The sequence below is a fragment of the Pan troglodytes genome, chromosome 20 (genome assembly GCF_028858775.2).
Source record: "Pan troglodytes isolate AG18354 chromosome 20, NHGRI_mPanTro3-v2.0_pri, whole genome shotgun sequence".
NCBI lineage: Eukaryota > Metazoa > Chordata > Mammalia > Primates > Hominidae > Pan > Pan troglodytes.
Window position 1 is genome coordinate 50,888,261 of NC_072418.2, and position 20,227 is coordinate 50,908,487.

A 20,227-nucleotide genomic window follows, 5' to 3' on the forward strand; every position below is an offset into this window, starting at 1 on the left:
TCTGTGAAGTGGAGATGATCATGCCTGCCCTTAGATTTTTAGGAGCAAATTGGATTGTGGATACAAAGCTTAGGACATCCGGTATACAGTAAGCAGTCAATAATTGGGAGCCAGCCGTAGAAGTGGTAATAGTAGATGAGACTCAAGTCAAATCCAGACCACCAATTCCAAACTGTGGGTTCTTGTTGCTGCTGAGAATGGCATGGTCATCTGTCATCAAGGAAACGGCACGAAGGAAAATAGAGCTAGTAATAATTATGGTTAATGAGGACGGTAAATGCTAATCACTGAAGGACTTTCGTATCCAGCTAAGGAGACGAGTGTGATTCATGGGGAGGATTTAAGGCTATTGTTAAGGTTCCAACAATGAGAAGGGCCCTTGCAGCCATTAATATGGGTTAGAACCCAGACCCTGCCCTTTCCTCCCTGGGTGACCAATCCAGGTCTGAGTGTTAGTTTTTGCATCTATAAAATGGGGGTTAAAACATGTATTACTTGATTTATGAAAGCCAAGTGACATAAAGTGTGTTGAACATCGAGCCTGGAGTACAGTAAGTGTTCAACAAGTGTTTCATTTTTTTCTTTCCATCACAATTTCCTAAGGACAGTACATGACAGTAGAGTTATGCATCAGGAATACATTCTGAGAAGTGCATTGTTAGGCAATGTCGTCCTTGTGTGAGCATCATAGAGTGTACTCACACGAACCTAGATGGTAGTGCCTGCTACACACCTGGGCTATATGATACAGCCTGTGCTTCCAGGCTACAAACCTGTACATACACACATGTAGAAACACACACACATATCACACACACATATGTAGAAACGTATGTGTGTGTGTGGTATATGTGTGTGTATGTGTGTATTTAGAGACAGGGTCTCACTCTGTTACTGAGGCTATAGTACAGTGGCACAATCATAGCTCCCTGCAGCCTTGACCTCCTGGGCTCAAGTGATCCTCGTGCCTCAGCCTCCTGAATATCTGGGACCACAGGCATACACCACCATGCCTGGCTAATTTAAATGAAAATTTTGTAGAGGTGGGGTCTCACTATGTTGTCCAGGCTGGTCTTGAACTTCTGGCTTTAAGCGATCCTTTGTCTTGGTCTCCCAAAATGCTGGGATTACAGGTGTGAGCTACCATGCCCGGTCTATTTTTTAAATTACTGTGGATGGAAAGAAAAATGGCATGTATGACGTCAAATCTAGGAGGTAGTGGGAAGAGAAAGGGGACGTGTGGGATGAAAATTTTTGTCTTCTTTTCCACAGAGAAGAGGGCAGCCAGGATGACCCGATGGTCCAGTTACCTGTTGGGATGGACAACCTTCCTTCTCTATTCCTATGAGTCAAGTGGAGGTAAGGACACTCAAAACAACAGCGAGGATTTAGAAGCTGGAGAAGAATGAATGGGGCAAAGCAAAGATTCCTGGAACTAAGTAGGCAGGAGACGGCTTAGCAAAAATCTCAGAAGAAGCTGGGTGCGGTGGCTGACACCTGTAATCCCAGAACTTTGCAGGGCTGAGGCAGGCAGATCACTTGAGGTCAGGAGTTCCAGAGCAGCCTGCCCAACATGGTGAAACCCCATCTCTACTAAAAATACAAAAATTAGCCAGGCATGGTGGTGGGCGCCTGTAATCCCAGCTACTTGGGAGGCTGAGGGAGGAGAATCGCTTGAACCCAGGAGGTGGAGGTTGCAGTGAGCCGAGATTGTACCACTGAACTCCAGACTGGGAGACAAGAGCAAAACTCCCTCTCAAAAAAAAAAAAAAAAACTCAGAAGACCTGGAGTTTGGACCCTGGATCTGCCACTTCTTTTCTTGGTAACTTTGGTCAAGCAACATAAGCTCTCTGAAGTCAATTTCCAGACTGTAAAAGAGAAGTAACGGCATTTATCTCACGGGGTTATTTTGAAGATCAAATAAAATAATGGGCACCAGCATCTTTCATAATGCTCAGCACATGGTGGGGGTAAAAGGCCGGCTATATAATTCCAACGAACAGAACCCTCAGACCCCAACCTGGACACCCTAATTTTTTTTTTTTTTTTTGATCATTCTTGGGTGTTTCTCGCAGAGGGGGATTTGGCAGGGTCACAGGACAATAGTGGAGGGAAGGTCAGCAGATAAACAAGTGAACAAAGTTCTCTGGTTTTCCTAGGCAGAGGACCCTGCGGCCTTCCGCAGTGTTTGTGTCCCTGGGTACTTGAGATTAGGGAGTGGTGATGACTCTTAACGAACATGCTGCCTTCAAGCATCTGTTTAACAAAGCACATCTTGCACCACCCTTAATCCATTCAACCCTGAGTGGATACAGCACATGTTTCAGAGAGCACAGGGTTGGGGGTAAGGTCACAGATCAACAGGATCCCAAGGCAGAAGAATTTTTCTTAGTACAGAACAAAATGAAAAGTCTCCCATGTCTACCTCTTTCTACACAGACACGGCAACCATCCGATTTCTCAATCTTTTCCCCACCTTTCCCCCCTTTCTATTCCACAAAACCGCCATTGTCTTCATGGCCCGTTCTCAATGAGCTGTTGAGTACACCTCCCAGATGGGGTGGTGGCCGGGCAGAGGAGCTCCTCACTTCCCAGTAGGGGCGGCCGGGCAGAAGCGCCCCTCACCTCCCGGACGGGGTGGCTGGCCGGGCGGGGGGCTGACCGCCCCCACCTCCCTCCCGGACGGGGCGGCTGGCCGGGCGGGGGGCTGACCCCCCACCTCCCTCCCGGACAGGGCGGCTGGCCGGGCAGAGGGGCTCCTCACTTCCCAGTAGGGGCGGCCGGGCAGAGGCGCCCCTCACTTCCCTGACGGGGCAGCTGGCCCAGCGGGGGGCTGACCCCCCCACCTCCCTCCCGGACGGGGCGGCTGGCCAGGCGGGGGCTGACCCCCCCACCTCCCTCCCGGATGGGGCGGCTGGCCGGGCGGGGGGCTGACCCCCCCACCTCCCTCCCGGACGGGGCGGCTGGCCGGGCGGGGGGCTGACCCCCCCACCTCCCTCCCGGACGGGGCGGCTGGCCGGGCGGGGGGCTGACCCCCCCACCTCCCTCCCGGACGGGGCGGCTGGCCGGGCGGGGGGCTGACCCCCCCACCTCCCTCCCGGAGGGGGCGGCTGGCCGGGCAGAGGGGCTCCTCACTTCCCAGTAGGGGCGGCCGGGCAGAGGCGCCCCTCACCTCCCGGACGGGGCGGCTGGCCAGGCAGGGGGCTAACCCCCCCACCTCCCTCCCGGACGGGGCGGCTGGCCGGGCGGGGGGCTGACCCCCCCACCTCCCTCCCAGACAGAGCGGCTGGCCGGGCAGAGGGGCTCCTCACTTCCCAGTAGGAGCGGCTGGGCAGAGGCGCCCCCCACCTCCCGGACAGGGCGGCTGGCTGGGCGGGGGGCTGATCCCCCCACCTCCCACCCGGATGGGGCGGCTGGCCAGGCGGGGTGCTGATCCCCCCACCTCCCTCCCGGACGGGGCGGCTGGCCGGGCGGGGGGCTGATCCCCCCACCTCCCTCCCGGATGGGGCGGCTGGCCGGGCAGAGGGGCTCCTCACCTCCCGGTAGGGGCGGCCGGGCAGAGGCGCCCCTCACCTCCCGGATGGGGCGGCTGGCCAGGCGGGGGGCTGACCCCCCCACCTCCCTCCCGGACGAGGAGGGAGGACGCTCCTCACTTCTCAGACGAGGTGGCTGCCGGGCGGAGGGGCTCCTCACTTCTCAGACGGGGCGGTTGCCAGGCAGAGGGTCTCCTCACTTCTCAGACAGGGCAGCCGGGCAGAGACGCTCCTCACATCCCGGACGGGGCGGCAGGGCAGAGGTGCTCCCCACATCTCAGACGATGGGCAGCCGGGCAGAGACGCTCCTCACTTCCCAGATGTGATGGCGGCTGGGAAGAGGCGCTCCTCACTTCCTAGATAGGATGGCGGCTGGGCAGAGACGCTCCTCACTTTCCAGACTGGGCAGCCAGGCAGAGGGGCTCCTCACATCCCAGACGATGGGCGGTCAGGCGGAGACGCTCCTCACTTCCCAGACGGGGTGGCTGCCAGGCAGAGGCTGCAATCTCGGCACTTAGGGAGGCCAAGGCAGGCGGCTGGGAGGTGGTTGTAGCGAGCCGAGTTCACGCCACTGCACTCCAGCCTGGGCGCCATTGAGCACTGAGTTAACGAGACTCCGTCTGCAATCCCGGCACCTCGGGAGGCCGAGGCTGGCAGATCACTCGCGGTTAGGAGCTGGAGACAAGCCCGGCCGACACATCGAAACCCCGTCTCCACCAAAAAAATACGAAAACCAGTCAGGCGTGGCGGCGCGCGCCTGCAATCGCAGGCACTCAGCAGGCTGAGGCAGGAGAATCAGGCAGGGAGGTTGCAGTGAGCTGAGATGGCAGCAGTACTGTCCAGCTTCGGCTCGGCATCAGAGGGAGACCATGGAAAGAGGGGAGAGGGGAGAGGACAGAGGGGAGAGGGGAGAGGGAGAGGGAGAGGGAGAGCAGGGGCTATCCTTATTAAACAACCCTGGACACCCTAATTATATCTTAACATATCTCAGAATCTAAATTAACCACTAAAAGACTGTAGGGTAAGCATGGAAACAGAACAAGAGGAAACCTTGCTTACATGTCATTCACTCAAGCCTTGGTGAGTCATTCTTCACAATTAGAATCCTTTTCTGCCTGATAAATCATTCTCCTCTGGATAAGGCTCAGGAACCATTTGCATATTGATGCACCTTGATCCCACATTCTTTATTCCAGAGATTCCTAACCTGGGGTCACTGAGTGAGGATTAGAGTCCATGAAAACTGGAATTTACATTTTAAAAAAAGTGTGTATTTATGAGGGTACTGAGAATAGCTATTGTAACAAATAAAATCCAAACTATCAGCTGCTTGACACAATAACACTTTTTTTTCTTGGTTCTGCAAAATCCCAGAAGGGTGCATCTGGTCAGGAAACAATGCTCCACATGGTCATTCAGGGATCCAGGCTTCTTCCATCCTGGAGCCCCACCATCCCCTACGGTTTCAGAGTCTGCTGAGGTTTCTTTGCTTTAAGCTTGTAGACAAAGATCAAGAGAGTCTGGAGGATCTTGGAGGAGAGGGTTTTTTGTTTGTTTGTTTTCTTTTGGCCAGGACAGGAAGTGACATTCATCCCTTTCTCCTGCTTCCATTGGCCAGAACTGATATGGCTCTTAGCTGCAAGCAAGTCTGGGAGATGCAGTGTAGCAGTGCATTTGGGAGGAAAGTGAAACTGATTTCGGTGAACACACAGCCATCTCAACCATAAGGGCATATGAATATTCTCCTAGAGAGAAGTTCTGGGTTCTCAAAGAATTGAAAAATTCCTGAAAGGTCAGGAACTCACAGTTTATTCAGACAAGGAACAATGTACTTGATGGGGTATCCACTTTTCTAGTTATAATCTCATTTTTGTCATGCCTCCCTGAGACCACACCCACATACTTGTGGTGAAACTCAGTATTCCAAGTTCCCTTTGCGTGTATTTACAGATAAATTATTCAGTATACACTTACTGAGTGATCTTTAAGTTCCAGGCATTGTGTTATGGACCAGAAGTGCAGAAATAAACAAAACCTAAACCCTCCACTCAGGGAGTTCACAGTAATCGGGAGTTATAGACACATAAATGAATTATTTTTAAAAAATTGGCAACTGCGTTCATTTATAGAGATTGACTCTGAGTATTATAAGTGTGAAGAAGAGTATTGACCCAGACTGAGCCAAGTCTTCATGGATGAATAGCAGGGACTAAAGCTGGGAAGAGAGGAAAGGCATTCAGGACAGGGTGAAGGGCAGGACCAAAATCTCAAAGACGAGAAAGAACATGGAATAAGGTCAAGGGGATGTTAATCAGGGAGTGAGAACAGGCAGGTCAGCAGGGTCTGGATTATAGAGGATTGTAACTCAGTTAAGAAGATTAGGCCATCTGCTGGATTACTTTGCAGATGGCTAATAGTATTCATTATGTGCTGATTCTTACTAACGACTCCCAAAGATAACCTTAATTCCACCTACAGGGGCATCTGCCCTCCCGCTCAACACAGTATCCTATATACTCAGTGGTGTTCGTGACTGAGGCAAAGCATTGATAATGACAATAATGATAGTGAAGATGACAATGATAATGATGAGGATGATGATGATATGACAATGATGATGACAATGATGACGGTAATGATGACAATAATAGTGACAACGACAATGATGATGGTGACAGTGATGATGACGACGATGATGATAATGATGACAATGATGTGACGAGGAAAATAATGATTACAATAATGATGATGACAATGATGATGAGAATGACAATAATGGGGTTGATGATGATGATGATGACAATGATTGATAATGATGATGACAATGATGATGATAATCATGATAATGACAATAATGAGGTTGATAATGATGGTGACAATGACTGATGATGATGACAATTATGACGATGATGATGATGATGGTGACAATGATGATGATGACGATGATAATGATGATGTCAATAATGATGTGATGAGGAGGAGAATAATGATGATCACAATGACAGTGAGGATGATGATGACAATGACAATAATGAGGTTGATGCTAATGACAATGACTGATAATGATGATGACAATGATGATGACAATGACTGATAATGATGACAATGATGATGACAATGATGATCATCATCACATGATAATGACAATAATGAGGTGGATTATGATGACGATGATGATGACAACGATGATGATCATCATCCTGATGACAATGACAATAATGAGACTGATGATGGTGACAATGACTGTTGATGATGATCATGACAATGACGATGAGCATTATGATGATGCCAATGACAATAGCGTGGAGAATGATGATGATGACAGTGATGGTAATGATGATCATGATGACAATGATAATCATAGCTAATATTTGTTAAGCAGCAGCCATGCTCCAGGTACTCTTCTAAGCACTTTCCAGATTTAAACTGGTTTAAGTTTCACAGAAATAAATACCAAACAGTTCTGAGAAACAGAGGTGAAAAATGCAATGAACTAACAGATGAGCAAGTTGAGCTCTCATCCCAGGTCTACTCAAAAAAAGCAATCAACTTTAATTAGTCCTTATTGTACGTGGGTTTTCATGTAATGAGGAATTTGGGATAGAATAGCATTTCTTTCTTTTTTCGAAAAAATTTACACATCAAAATTCTGCAGAACACCGTTTTTGTTTTTTGTTTTGTTCTGTTTTGTTTTGTTTTCAGACAGGGTCTCACTCTGTCACCCAGGCTGGAGTACAGTGGTGCAATCATGGCTCACTGTGGCCTCAACTTCTCAGGCTCAAAGGGTCTTCCCCTCAGCCTCCCAAGTAGCTGGGATTACAGGGGCACACCACCATGCCCAGCTAATCTTGTTTGTTTGTTTTTTGTAGAGATGGGGGTCTCACTTTGTTGCTCAGGCTGGTCTTGAAGCGATCCGCCCACCTCAGCCTCCCAAAGTGCTGGGATTACAGGCATGGAACATTGTGCCTGGCCGAGAACAGCATTTTTTGATATATTCAGGGACCATTAGTCTCTAGTGCCATTGAATTTTGAAAAAAAAGGACAACTCGATATACTGTATTCATCAATTCTCATTTTCATATTAACTTTTCTGTTGAGTCCTTCATTAAAGAAACCTGTTTAACTTTATTTCACGTGGCATTTTTCCAAACTTATTTTATTGTTTCTGTTGTTTCTTGAGCAAGTAATTATTCTAGGTTCTGTAGATACACTGCCCAAAAAACAAAGTTCCTGTACTCATCAAGAAGAATAAGGACATCGAAAGCTGTCCCCTCAATATTTGCCACATCTGGGTACCATCAGTACTATTATTTACTCAACATTTTTCTTTAAATTTGCTTACTTTTCTTCACTTTAAAAAATTCATTTTGGGAGATTGGTTAACATCAGTATTATAATATAAAAAAGCACTACCACTTTCCATAAATAGGAAGTACTACCAAAAAGAAATACTGTACTATGAAAACAAAATCCCGTTATTAAATTCTGCTAGACTATCGTCCGAATAAAGCTTTGAGTTTGAGTTCTGCTCCCCACCCCCCTCTCTTTTTTGTTAAAATGGGAGATTATTAAGTATTAGAGATGCAGTAGAGAAATACTACTATTAAATTGAAGCTTTCTCTTTTGCGTAAGCAGAAGGACTAAAAGGACCACTGGAAAATGATTTTTTTCCAGTCTATATTTCAAAATTATTTAATGTGTGTCCCTACATAACCTAATGTGATCTTGTGATCCACCAAAAAGTATTTTGTGTAATGTCATTGGCCCCCCATTTTATGCTCTGAGAAACAGTGGTCTCAAGGAACAACACACCATGGTTGTCTTGGTTGTGTATGAAACTCTTCCCCAGTGCTCCTGGCCCCAACATGAACTGGATATGCTCTGACATGTCATTAGGAAATTGGATGCTAAGCCTAGGTGTGTAGCCTTCAGGCCACCATGAGAACTGTCTCAGTCCATTTGGGTTGCCATAACAAAATACCACAGGCCAGGCATGGTGGCTTACGCCTGTAATCCCAGCACTGTGGGAGGCCAAGGTGAGAGGATCACCTGAGGTTAGGAGTTTGAGACCAGCCTGGCCAACATGACGAAACCCCGTCTCTACTAAAAATAAAAAATTAGCTAGGTGTGGTGGCGGGCACCTGTAATCCCAGCTACTTTAGAGGCTGAGGCAGGAGAATCTCTTGAACCCAGGAGGTGGAGGTTGCAGTGAGCTGAGACCAGACTACTGCACTCCAGCCTGGGTGACAGAGTAAGACTTCATCTCAAAAAAAAAAAAAGTAAATAAAATAAAATTTAAAAAGTACCATTGACTGCGTAGCTTATAAACAATATAAATTTCTGTCTCCCAGTTCTGGAGGCTGAGAAGTCCAAGGGCAAGTCACCAGCAGTTTCAGTTGCTGATGAGGGCCTGCCTCCTGGTTCACAGATGGTGCCTTCTTGCTGTATCCTCACATCGTAGAAGGGGCTAGCTAGCTCTCTGGGGTCTCTTATAAGGGTTCTTATCTCAGTCATGAAGGCTCTGACCTTACAACCTAATCACCTTCCAAAGGCCCCTCGTACCATGACCGTGGGGGTTAGGATTTTAACATATGAATTTTGCGGCGGGGGCAGGGAGGGAACACGGACATTCATATTAAAGCAAGAGCCAAACCAAGACTCATCCTTTGCTAATTCATTGTGATTCTTCCCCACTCCTGTTTCCTCCTTCTGCCCTTCAGGGATGCATGAGGAATGTGTCTTTCCTTTCACCTACAAGGGATCTGTTTACTTCACTTGCACCCATATTCATAGCTTATCCCCTTGGTGTGCCACCAGAGCGGTGTACAACGGCCAGTGGAAGTACTGCCAGAGTGAAGGTGAGTGGTATCACATTGTCCCTGGCCAGTGGCCTTTGAATAGGGTGGATCACAAAAGAGAATGTGTGACTGTCTATGACATGATCACATTTTTGCAGACAAACTGTAATACGTATGCGTGTGTAGAAAAGGCTCTGGGTTTTAATGATCGCCATTCTAACTTGTGTGAGAACACATGGACACAGGAAGGGGAACATCACACACCGGGGACTGTTGTGGGGTGGGGGGCGGGGGGAGGGATAGCATTAGGAGATATACCTAATGCTAAAGGACGAGTTAATGGGTGCAGCACACCAACATGGCACATGTATACATACGTAACAAACCTGCACATTGTGCGCATGTACCCTAAAACTTAAATTATAATAATAATAAAATTTTAAAAAATCAGTGATAATGTAATGGGTAATAAATGATATATAATTACTGTTTTTAATTTCCACAAATAAAAAAGAGAAAAAGAAAAGGCTCTGGGATGCCTGACAATGAATGCTAATAATGGGTAATAATTTTAATAATGCTAGTGTTAAAAATGGTGCTCTCTGGATGAGGGTCTTGTGATACTGTAAGACTAGTTGACCCAATAGAACCATCCCTTCTTTATGCCTTTCTTAATTTTCTAAGTTAATAAGGAAAAAGGAAACAAAGTGTAAGAAACAGGATTTGAGGCTGGGCGAGGTGGCTCATGCCTGTAATCCCAGCAAAACTTAACTACTAATAGCCTGCTATTGACGAGACGGCTTACCAGTAACATAAACTGTCAATTAACACATATGTTTTATGTCTTATGTATTATATACCGTATCTCATAATAAAGGAAACTAGAGAAAAGAAAATGTTATTAAGAAAACTGTAAAAAGGAGGAAATACGTTTGCTATCCATTAAGTGGGAATGGATCAGCATAAAGGTCATTAGCATCATCTTCATGTTGAGGAGGAGGAGGAAGAGGAAGGGTTGGTGTCACCATCTTGGGATGACAGAGGCAGAAGCAACGGAGGAGGTGGAAGGGGAGGCAGGAGAGACAGACACATTCAACATAACTTTTTTTGAAAAACACCCATGCCCACTGGGCACAGTGGCTCATGCCTGTAATCCCAGCACTTTGGGAGGCCAAGGCGGGTGGAGCACCTGAGGCCAGGAGTTCGAGACCAGCCTGGCCAACATGGCGACACCCCATCTCTACTAAAAATTAAAAAAAATTAGCTTGGTGTGGTGGCAGGCACCTGTAATCCCAGCTACTCGGGAGGCTGAGGCAGGAGAATTGCTTGAACCCAAGAGGCAGAGGTTGCAGTGAGCCAAGATCTTGCCATTGCACTCTAATCTGGGCAACAGAGTGAGACTCTGTCTCAAAAAAAAGAAAAGAAAAGAAACTCACATATAAGTGGACCCGAGTTCAAACTTGTGTTGTTCAAGAATCAGATGTATATGGCATAGGCAAATGCTTGATGAAATAATGCATAAAGTCTCTTCTGAACCTTATGTCTGTCCTGTCCTATGATGGTTGATTGATGATTAAATGACTCTGTCCTGTGAATGACTAGAGGAAGTTAAGCCACTCACGAACTCTGTTCCTAACAGATTACCCACGCTGTATCTTCCCTTTCATCTATTGAGGAAAGGCTTATAACAGCTGCATCTCCCAGGGCAGCTTCTTAGGCAGTCTGTGGTGCTTGGTCACCTCTGTCTTCGATGAGAAACAGCAGTGGAAATTCTGTGAAACGAATGGTGAGCCCCTGTAGCAGGGATGGGATGTGTGGTGGGAGGGAGAGTGGACAGCATGGACCTCCTGAGGGGAGGCTGGGCAAGGTAGAGACCAGAGCACCCAGGGGGAAGTACTTACAGCAGCCAAGTGTCTGCTCAGAGAGTTCACTATGACAACGACAGACAGAGGTATCCCGAGGCCATTTGCCCAGTCCCCAGTCCAGCATGAAAAGACAGGTGTCCTGAGAACGGAAACAATGAGCTGAAGTCCTGATATTGGCTTCTGAGTATTTCTGTTTCTAGAACTGACAATAGTGAGATTCACCCACTGATGGACCCAAACTGCCTTTTCTTTCCTTCCTTCCTTCCTTGCTTCCTTCCTTCCTTTCCTTTCCTCCCTCCCTTCCTCCCTCCCTCCCTCCCTTCTTTCTCTTTCTTTCTCTTTCTTTCTTTCTTTCTTTCTTTCTTTCTTTCTTTCTTCCCTCCCTCCCTCCCTTCTTTCTCTTTCTTTCTCTTTCTTTCTTTCTTCCTTCCTTCCTTCATCTCTCTCTTTCCTTCTTTTTCTCTTTCTTTCTTCTGTTTTTTACAGGGTCTTGCTCTGTCACTCAGGCTGGAGTGCAGTGGAATGATCTCGGGTCACTGCAACCTCTGCCTCCCAGGTTCAAAGGATTCTCCTGCCTCAGCCTCCCGAGTAGCTGGGATTGCAGGCACCCACCACCACACCCAGCTAATTTTTGTATTTTTAGCAGGCACGGGGTTTCACCATGTTGGCCAGGCTGGTCTTGAACTCCTGGTCTCAGGTGATCCATCCGCCTCGGCCCCCCAAAATGCTAGGATTACAGGCATGAGGCACTGTGCCTGGCCCTGACCTGCATTTCAATGCAGCCTAACATCTTATTAAGTCTACACATAATCTTAGGTGAATAATGACCAAAATTCATTGAATGTCCTCTCTGTACTACACTGATCCAAGAGCTTTGTATACAATATCCTGTTGAATCTTTCCATAGCAGCTCTATGAGCTGCTGCTTGCCACCACCTGTTCAATAAATGGTCCCAGTACAACTGAGCCCTTCCCAAGGTCACAGTCCTATGCTATATTAGAATTAGAGCTTGAGTTCTAGTCCATATAGTTCCAAAGCCCATGCTCTCTCCTTAAGCATTGTTGCGTCCACAGAGACAAAGATGTGTGAAGGCACTTATTCGTAGGCATGCTTACTCTTGCATAAAAATCTTAATTCTGTTGTTCTCTTAGCACTCAACAAATCCTAATTCCATCTAAACCTTAATTTTATTCTAGCCCTAATCATCCACCATTTGTGTTCTTTACTATAAACCAACCTTAACCTTAAATCTCACTATAGCTTTGTCCTAGTAGTTAACCTAATTTTTCATCCCAAGTCCAACTCTTTCTCCATTTCCATTCCTAACTCTAAATTGTATCATTAATACATACATTCCATCATTAATAAATACATTAATAATATACTCTGTCATTAATACATCATTAATTCATAACCTTAGCCATTTCTTAACCCTAAACCAAATAGATGAATTAGGAAAGGTATCAGTGAGACCAGGCTCAGTGGCTCATGCCTGTAATCCCAAAAGGGATTGGGAGGCTGAGGCAGGAGAATTGCCTGAGGCCAGGAATTTGAGACCAGCCTAGGCAACATAGGGAGACCCACTCTGTAAAAACAAGAATTAAAAAATTAACTGATCATGGTGGTGCATGCCTGTAGTCCCAGCTACTTGGGGAGGCTGAGGTGGGAGGATTCCTTGAGCCCAGGAGTTTGAGGCTGCAGTGAGCTATGATCACATCATGGCATTCCAGCCTGGGCAACAGAGTGAGATCTTGTCTCAAAAAAAAAAAAAAAAAAAAAGGAGGAAAAGAAACATCACTTTTGTGGTAATATAACCTTAATATCTAAGCTCCTGTTTATCCTTAAAACTATCCAATCTCCTTAGACCCAGTTTTGATGGAGTAACAGATTCAAATTTGCATAAATCACCAAATGGATGTCCAAGAAGAGATACCTTTTAGCTTTGGCTTCCCCATTAGGTTAAGAAAGTTGTTGATTATTTCCTTTATATGGATAAGTGAGAACCAAGACCACCCATGGCTGCACAGCTTACTGTCTCCATGAACATAGCTTTACCGCTTCACAGTCGTCATCAACTTGACTCTACTAACCCAGGAAATTCGTGCCTGGGAAGTCACTTTTATTATCTGCAAAATGAGAATGCTAATAAGGCTGGCATCACAGGGTTTTTGTAAAGACTGGAGTTTATTTTCATGCAGGATTGATGGCGATGCCATACCAGGTACCCAAGAAATGTGAGCTTTCTTCTGCTATCATCTGAGACACTAGGCAAAAAAATGGGCTTTGAAGTTAGACCCGAGTTGGAATTCTGTTGTTGCCCTTACCATCTATGTGATCTTGGACACATTAGATAATAGAAGTAATAATTATCATAACATAATGAACTTTTAATAAGCATTTTCTATGTGCCAGGCAGTATTTTAAGTGCTTCACATGAAATAACTCATCTATTCCATACAACAATCTCTATCAGGTAAATGTGATTATTAGCCCAGTTTTACACATGGACAAACTGAGGTTAATAGAAGCAAAGCTGTGATTTTGATCCCAGGAAGTCTAACCTTCAGAATTTGTGCTCTTAATCACCAGTCATTACTGCCTGAAAACCCCAACCCCTTAGTCAAATTCTAGCTCCCCATAAAAGACCACCAAAGGAAATTAAAAAAAAAAGCCTGCTAATTAGGCAAGACTGAGTTTATTGCTCACTTCCTTGACAGCATCTTAATAACGTCTTGGGCTGGGCGCGGTGGCTCATGCCTGTAATCCCAGCACTGTGGAAGGCCGAGGCAGGTGAATCACCTGAGGTCAGGAGTTCAAGACCTGCCTGGCCAACATGGTGAAACCCCTTCTCTAGTAAAAATAGAAAAATTAGCGATGCATGGTGGTGCATGCCTGTAATCCCAGCTACTCGGGAGGCTGAGGCAGAAGAATCTCTTGAACGTGGGAAGTGGAGGTTGCAGTGAGCCGAGATTGTACCACTGCACTCCAGCCTGGTTGACAGAAAAAGACTCCATCTAAAAAAATTAAAAATAACGTCTCGAAGTGGGGAGGGAAAACTCAGCATATTGATGGGGTCTTGGAGTCTCGTCTAAGGTGGGTCTTTCAATGGGGGATGTGATTTGGATTGTGTAAGGATCATGATATAATAGTTAGGATTGGTGTTCACAGCAAGGTGAAATGACCAAAGACGGGGTTTTAAAGAGTCTGGAAGAGTAAATAGTGTTTTGACACAATCTACTGGAAAAGTTGAACGGTCTGATATTTATGTAAATAGCTTTTCTGGAGGCTTCTGGAATGAATAATAGGGCTATTCGCAACTCTTATCTTCCTGGGCAAGAATTTCCTAGCTTAGTAGAGTCAAGGTGACGGCGACCGCAGAACCGTGAAGTCGTGTTAATAGAGACAGTAAGCTGTGCACGAGTTGATAGTTTTGGTTCTCACTTATCCGTAACATTGGGATAATAGCGTCATCCGGAAGTTGCTTGGAGAATCCAATGCTACGTTACCTTTCATGGGATAAAGCGTGGCACAGTTTGTGTGTCATAAATGGAAGCTCTTTTCATCTCCTCTTCTTGACCCGTAACCTTTCCATAATCCTTTTCAGAGTATGGGGGAAATTCTCTCAGCAAGCCCTGCATCTTCCCCTCCATCTACAGAAATAATGTGGTCTCTGATTGCATGGAGGATGAAAGCAACAAGCTCTGGTGCCCAACCACAGAGAACATGGATAAGGATGGAAAGTGGAGTTTCTGTGCCGACACCAGTAATCTGGGGATGGGGGTTGGGTGGGTGTGGGTGGAGTCTTTCTTTCATTTGCTCAACAAACACCTCCTGAAACCCCACTGTGAGCCAGGCACTGAATTGGGCACTGAGGATCTGGTGATGAATCCGGCAGACAGAGTTCTGGCTCACGAATAATGTCAATGATGTGATATGCCACAGGCTTTAACATCCAAGAGAAAGGTGCCAAAATGAAATGCTCAAAATGTTAAACACCTAACCATGATGCAAATACAGAGTAAACACACGCCAGGGTTTTTAAAAACCCCAGTGCGAGCCATGAATGGTGGCTCACGCCTATAATCCCAGAACTTTGGGAGGCTGAGATGGGAGGATCACTTGAGCCTGGGAGGTTGAGGCTGCAGTGAGCTGTGATCACACCTCTGTACTCCAGCCTGGGTGACAGAGTGAGACCTTGCGTCTCAAATAAATAAATAAGCAAACAAACAGTGAAATCACCCAACAAAAGGCTCAAACATTTGGAAAACATAATACTATACTGCTAAACTGCACCTGTTCACAGTACAAGAGCTGAAGTGAGCCAAAAGAGCATCCCCTTGTTCCCCCTCGGGTGAGAACATGTGTGTTGGGAGACTCAGACTCAAATTTCCTCTCTCTGTGTGTGTCCACAAATGACCACAGAAGCGTCATGAGTGTCGATTTCGTCAGTGACAAAGTTTAGCGAGCTGACGCATTTGCACCTGTGGAATCCATGAAAGATGAGGACACTGGAATTGGTCCTCTGAGACAAATCCTCCATCCACCAGGTCCTCCTGGTGACCAGCATTCTCCTTCTCCCTCCTTCCTCCAGGGCCCTCTGTGCTTCCACTCTGCCCTTCTTCCCTATTCCAGTGCCTGCCCTATCTTCCAGCCTTTCTCACGTCCTACACTCTGATAGCTTCTGAGGGAAGAAAATACCCAAGACCCAGTGGAAAGGAAAGGGAAGTCCTTGGGCAAAGAGGAACTAGAAGGAGTTATATTTCTGCACCACTCCGGGCAAGGGGTCAGTCCGAATAGCTGTGGGTGGGGGTGTGTGTTGTTCCAACAACTTGGGACTTTCCTAAGTAAAATAAATTATTTCTCAGCTGGTCATGGGAGATGTGACGGCAAAAATTGAGACTCATTTACCCTCTGTTGCCTCAAGCTGCTGTGGATAGAGGCTTCCAGTTTGTACTATTTATGGGGTCATCTTTCATGAGGACATCATTTACGTCCTCGTCTTTCATGGATTCCACAGGTGCAAATGTGCCAACTCGCTAAACTTTGTCACTCAGAAAATTGATACTTGTGGTGCTTCTGTGGTCATTTGTGGACACACACAGAGTTAGGAAGTTTGAGTTTGAGTCTCCCAACACTCATGTTCTCAGCCAAGGGGGAACAAGGGGGTGTTCTTTCGGCTCATTTCAGCTCTTGTACTGTGAACAAAATTCTTCTTTTGCTTAGGTTTAGGTCGGCATTCTGAGCAGTGCCCAGGCAGTGCCTTCATGTGTAGGGTTTACCCAGATTTTATTTTTTAGTTTTTTTTTTATATTTTGTTTTATTTTTGAGATGGAGTCTCACTCTGTCGCCCAGGCTGGAGTACAGTGGCGTGATCTCGGCTCACTGCAACCTCCGCCTCCTGGGTTCAAGCGATTCTTCTGCCTCAGCCTCCCAAGTAGCTGGGATTACAGGCGCTTGCCACCACACCCAGCTAATTTTTGTATATATGTATTTTTTTAGTAGAGATGGGGTTTCACCACGTTGGCCAGGCTGGTCTCAAACTCCTGACCTCAAGTCATCTGCCTGCCTCAGCCTCCCAAAATGTTGGGATTACAGGCATGAGCCACAAAGCCCAGCCGCATTTTATATTTTAGAGACAGGATCTCCATCTGTCACCTAGGCTACAGTGCAGTGGTGCAATCATGGCTCAATGCCGCCTCGACCTCCCAGGCTCCAGCAATCCTCCTGCCTCAACCTCCTGAGTAGCTGGGACTACAGGCATACACCACACCCAACTAATTAAAAAAATTTTTTTTGTAGGGACGGGGTTTCACTATGTTGCCCAGGCTGGTATTGAACTCCTGGCTTCACATGATCCTCCTGGCTCAGCCTCACAACTGAGCTGGGATTAAATGCGCAGGATTAAATGCTGGGATTAAAGGCGCGAACCACCACACTCAGCCCCAATTTGAAATCTAGGGTGGGCCTGAAGCCCACGCCTCTAAGACAGTGTGAAGCCTGAGGAGTAACCTTTGTTTTATCCCCTTCTGCTTCCTAGGAATTTCCGCGTTGGTCCCTGGCTTTCCTTGCCACTTTCCGTTCAACTATAAAAACAAGAATTATTTTAACTGCACTAACAAAGGATCAAAGGAGAACCTTGTGTGGTGTGCAACTTCTTACAACTACGACCAAGACCACACCTGGGTGTATTGCTGATGCTGAGGTGAGAGCAGGGACCAACAGTGGTCATTTCACGGATGCAGAGGTGAGACAGGTGCACAACTGGTGTGTCACTGATGCGAAGGCGAGATCTGCTTTTTCCAGCGTGTCTGATTAGCGTCGCTGATGTGAAGGCGAGATCTGTTGCTTTTCCAGCATGTCTGATTAGCTGAGGTTCCCAGCAATGCGGGCTCCTGTTGTCAAAGATAAGGTGGAGTTGGGGAAGACTGGAACAACTCCCCAGATTAGAAGGATGAAAGAAATTGGGATTTCCCCCAGAAGCAGGAGAGCAGAGGGGGATTGGCAAACTTTTTCAGACCCAGGAAGGTATCATTCCAAGTTTCAAGTCTGGGAGGCTTTGGCTGTTGATGATTAGAAAAGTGGAATTTCTCAAAATGGAGCATGGTATGAAAAAACAACCCAGAAAAGGGGATAACTGACCAGCTGTGGTGACTCACACCTGTAATCCTAGTGCTTTGGGAGGCCAAGGCAGGAGGATCAGTTGAGGCCAGGAGTTTGAGACCACCCTGGGCAATGTAGCAAGACCCTGCCTCTACAAAAAAAAAAAAAAAATTAGTTGGGTGTGGTAGCACACATCTGTAGTCCCAGCTACTCAGGAGGCTGAGGTCAGAGGATCCCTTGAACTCAGGAGTTGCAGTGAGCTATGATTACACCACTGTACCCCAGCCTGGGGAACAGAGTGAGACCTTGTTTAAGAAAGAAAAAGAGAAAGATGGACGAAAGGAAGGAAAGAAGGAAGAAAGATGAAGGAAGGAAGGAAAGAGAGAGGGAGGAAAGGAGAGAGGAAGGGAAGAAAGGAGGGAGGGAGGGAAGGAAGGAGGAAGGGAGGGAAGAAAGAACGGAGGGGAAAGGAAGGAAGGAGGGAAGGAAGGAGGGAGGGAAGGAAGAAAGAGGAAAGAAAGACAGGAGGTAGAGAGAGGGAGGAAAGAAGAAAGGAGGGAAGAAAGGAAGGAAGGAGGGAGAGAGGGAGAAAAGAAGGAAGGAAAGAGGGAAAGAAGGAAGGGAGGGAGGAAGGAAAGAAGGAAGGGAGGAAGGAAGAGAGGAGGAAAGAAAGGAAGGAAGGAGGGAAGAAAGGAAGGAGAGAGGGAAAGAAGGAAGGGAGGGAGGAAGGGAAGAAGGAAGGGAGGGAGGAAGGAAAGAAGGAAGAGAGGAAAGGAGGGAGGAAAGAAGGGAGGAAGTGAGGGAGGGAGGGAGGGAAGGAGGAAGGGAGAAAGTAGGAAAGGGAGGAGGGAAGGAATGGAGGAAGGGAGGAGGGAAGGAAGAGAGGAAGGCAGGAAGGAAGGGAGGGAGGGAAGGAAAAGAGGAAGGAAATAAGGAAGGAAGGAAGGAAAGAAGGAAGAAAAGGGAAGGGAAAGGAAGGGAAGGAAGGGAGGGAGGGAGGAAGGAGGGAAGGAAAGAAGGAAGGAAGGGAGGGAGGGAGGGAAGAAAGGGAAGGAGGGAAGGAAGGAAGGAAAGGAAGGATAACCCAGAAGCCAAGACGCCATGGTGTGCATCCATTGCCCCCATCACTGAGTAGCTGACCAAGGGAAAAATGGGGTTTACTTCTCTTCCTTCACCATTTGGGCCTCCTGCCCCACCTCAGCCCACTGGTCATCAAGTACCTCCACAGAACCAACTTTATCCCTCTTTTCTTTTTTCTTTTTTCTTTCTTCTTTCTTTATTTTTTTCTTTTTCTTTTTCTTTTTTTTTTTGAGATGGGGTCTCACTCTGTCGCCCAGGCTGGAGTGCAGTGGTGCAATCTCAGCTCACTGCAGCCTCTGCCTCCTGGGTTCAAGAAATTCTCCCACCTCAGCCTCCCGAGTAGCTGGGATTACAGGGGTGTGCCACCATGCCCAGCAATTTTTTTTTTTTTTTTTTGTATTTTTAGTAGAGACGGGGTTTCACCATGTTGGCCAGGCTGGTCTCAAACTCCTGACCTCAGGTGATCCATCCAACTCGGCCTCCCAAAGTGCTGGGATTACAGGCGTGAGTCACTGTACCTGGCCTATCCCTCCTTTTCTTCTAGTCTTTTCCTCTCTCTACATTCTTCACAAAGGACCAGCTGATTGAAGCAGGTGGTGCAGAGGGTATTTCTAAAGGTGGTTATTTAAGCTTGAAAGATGTTCTCCAGCCTGTAGAAATGGTCTTTAAATCTCCCGCATGGATCAACTGACCTCACTGCTCTGTGACTTCTGGAATCTAAAAAAAGAGAAGCCCTTTCATCAGATGTGTAGACAAAACCCCATCCCTCCTCCCTTTGGGGTGGAAAACCCTGGTGGTTCTAGCAATGTCTGTCCTTACAATGCATGTGGCTTATGGATGACACTAAATTAGTGGGCCCTTCCTGAATTTTGCCTTGGTAATGAAAATCATCTTCCTGGAATAGAGGAGAGGGAAAGGAGGGGGTTTGGAACTCTGGGCACCATCTTAACAGGGTAGATATTAAAAAACACCCACAGTGGCCTTCAGTCTGTGGCTAGGACTAGGAACAGTGTCGAACCTCTGACTTCTGTCCATCACAGCAGAACTGGCTCTTTGCAGGTCCCCTTCCCCTTAGCATAGAGGTGAGGTTGAGGGGCTCATTGTTCATTGATCTCCTTGCTCCTATGAGCCAGGCAGGGATGTGGGGGTGGGGGCGTCTGATTCCTCTCAGCTCAGCTGCTTCCGACTAAGTCTGGAAAATCAATACAAAGTCATTTTTAATTCACCTTCCTCTTTGAGCCAATGCCTACTTATTCATTAAACTCAGATCTTCGCTTCTATTTTCAAGGAGAGGAGAAATATCTTCAGAGGAAGACTGCCGCCATACTGAGGCTGAGCACAGATTCGTC

The 20,227-nt window shown here is 46.9% G+C and overlaps 1 protein-coding gene across 1 annotated transcript; it reads left to right on the forward strand.

The window, feature by feature from the left end:
- Positions 1 to 1,284: 1,284 nt before the first annotated feature.
- On the forward strand, positions 1,285 to 17,393 carry ELSPBP1 (epididymal sperm binding protein 1). The gene is given in 5 exon segments (XM_016934450.3): positions 1,285 to 1,359; positions 9,255 to 9,392; positions 10,972 to 11,118; positions 14,803 to 14,961; positions 17,236 to 17,393. Coding segments are annotated over 5 exon segments (672 nt in total). The 5' UTR covers positions 1,285 to 1,289.
- The last annotated feature ends 2,834 nt before the right edge of the window (positions 17,394 to 20,227 follow it).